Consider the following 1,688-nt stretch of genomic DNA (forward strand, 5'->3'; position numbering starts at 1 on the left):
TAGTATGAATGTTAGTGATGTATATAACGACTCTCCAATAAATACTGCAGTGAACAACGGGAAACTGAATATTGTTAAGATACTTTTAGACCATGGTGATATTATCGATAGGAAGGGAAATTATAGTAGAACACCGTTACATGTTGCTGCCTTGTCGGGCAATGAAAATATTGTTGATTTCCTATTGGAGAGAAATGCAAGTTTAAATATAAAAGATACATATAATTACACTCCAATACATCTAGCAGTGTCATCAGGTAAATTTAAAGTTGTTAAGACACTGCTTGATCATGGCGATTCAGTGAATAGTAATGGGAATGAGGATAGAACACCGCTTCACGTTGCTGCGTTGTATGGTTACGAAAATATTGTTGATTTCCTATTGGAAAGAAATGCGAGTTTGAATATAAAAGATATACATAATGACGCTCCAATACATCTAGCAGTGTTAGCAGGTAAATTTAAAGTTGTTAAGACACTTCTTGATCATGGTGATTCAGTCGATAGGAAGGGAAATTTCAGTAAAACACCGTTGCACTTGGCTGCCTGGTATGGCTACGAGGATATTGTCGATTTATTGTTGGAGAGGAATGCAAGTTTGCATAAAAGAGATAAATATAATAAAGCTCCAATACATTTTGCAGCATCGTCTGGTGAATTCAATGTTGTTAAAACACTTCTTGATCACGGTGCTATGATAAATACTCCGGGGCAGATAGGAAAAACGCCGTTACATTATGCAGCTGAGAATGGCTGGGAAACCGTTGTCGATTTATTGCTAAAAAGGAATGCAACTATAGATATAAGAGATGTATATGATAATGCTCCGATACATTATGCAACATTAAATGACAAATTGAATGTTGTTAAAGTACTTCTAAAACATGGTGCTGCAATCGACAGTGAGGGAAATTATGGTCAAACTCCGCTGCATTTTGCTGTCTTGCATGGATATGAAAATATAGCTGATTTTCTCTTGTCAAATAATGCATTTGTGAATGCAAGAAATATGGGAAATGACACTGCAATCCATTATGCAGCAGTTGGTGGTAGACCTAACCTAGTTACGCTGCTTCTTGACCATGGTGCAACTCCCAATATCCTGGGAGAGTTTGATCAAACGCCTCTGCATATAGCTGCTATGAAGGGCTACAGGAATATTTTAAATTTACTATTGGAAAGGAATGCGAATGTGGATATTAAAGATACTTATCATGATGCAGCTATACATCATGCAATTAGGAGCAAAGATATAGAAATGGTAATCCAACTTCTGCAACACGGGGCGAATGCTAATATGAAAGGCGCAGCGGGTAATACACCGCTTATCTTAGCGGTTAATAATGACACTAAAATTATAAAAACTCTGATAGAACGTGGGGCTGATGTGAATACACAAAACCTCTTTGGCAAAACGGCGCTTCATGAAGCTATTGAGAAAGGTTATGTTGATGCCGTTGTCTATTTGTTATCACAGAACGCCAGTGTAGGAATCCAAGATTCTATTTGCTATACTCCTCTCCAACGGGCCGCTGATAATCTAAATATAAACGTAATAAAGACATTATTAGATTACGAAGATGATATTAATAGAAGAGGATGTAATAATATTACAGCTTTACACTTAGCAGTTGAAAGAAATAATACTAAGTTAACTCAATTTTTGTTGTCTAAGAATGCAGACCCCA

At 36.6% G+C, this 1,688-nt stretch overlaps 1 protein-coding gene across 1 annotated transcript in view; it reads left to right on the forward strand.

Moving 5' to 3' along the window:
- Window positions 1-50: 50 nt before the first annotated feature.
- LOC136796044 (serine/threonine-protein phosphatase 6 regulatory ankyrin repeat subunit A-like) overlaps window positions 51-1,688 on the forward strand; it is a gene marked incomplete at its 5' end in the record, with an annotated part of 15,467 nt that continues 13,829 nt past the window's right edge. The window contains one exon of the mRNA XM_067048549.1: window positions 51-1,601. Coding sequence (XP_066904650.1) covers window positions 51-1,601 — 1,551 coding nt within the window. The remainder of the gene's footprint in view (window positions 1,602-1,688) is intronic.

Source organism: Halyomorpha halys, unplaced genomic scaffold, assembly GCF_000696795.3.
Source record: "Halyomorpha halys isolate HHAL.00 unplaced genomic scaffold, Hhal_1.1 Scaffold166.1, whole genome shotgun sequence".
NCBI lineage: Eukaryota > Metazoa > Arthropoda > Insecta > Hemiptera > Pentatomidae > Halyomorpha > Halyomorpha halys.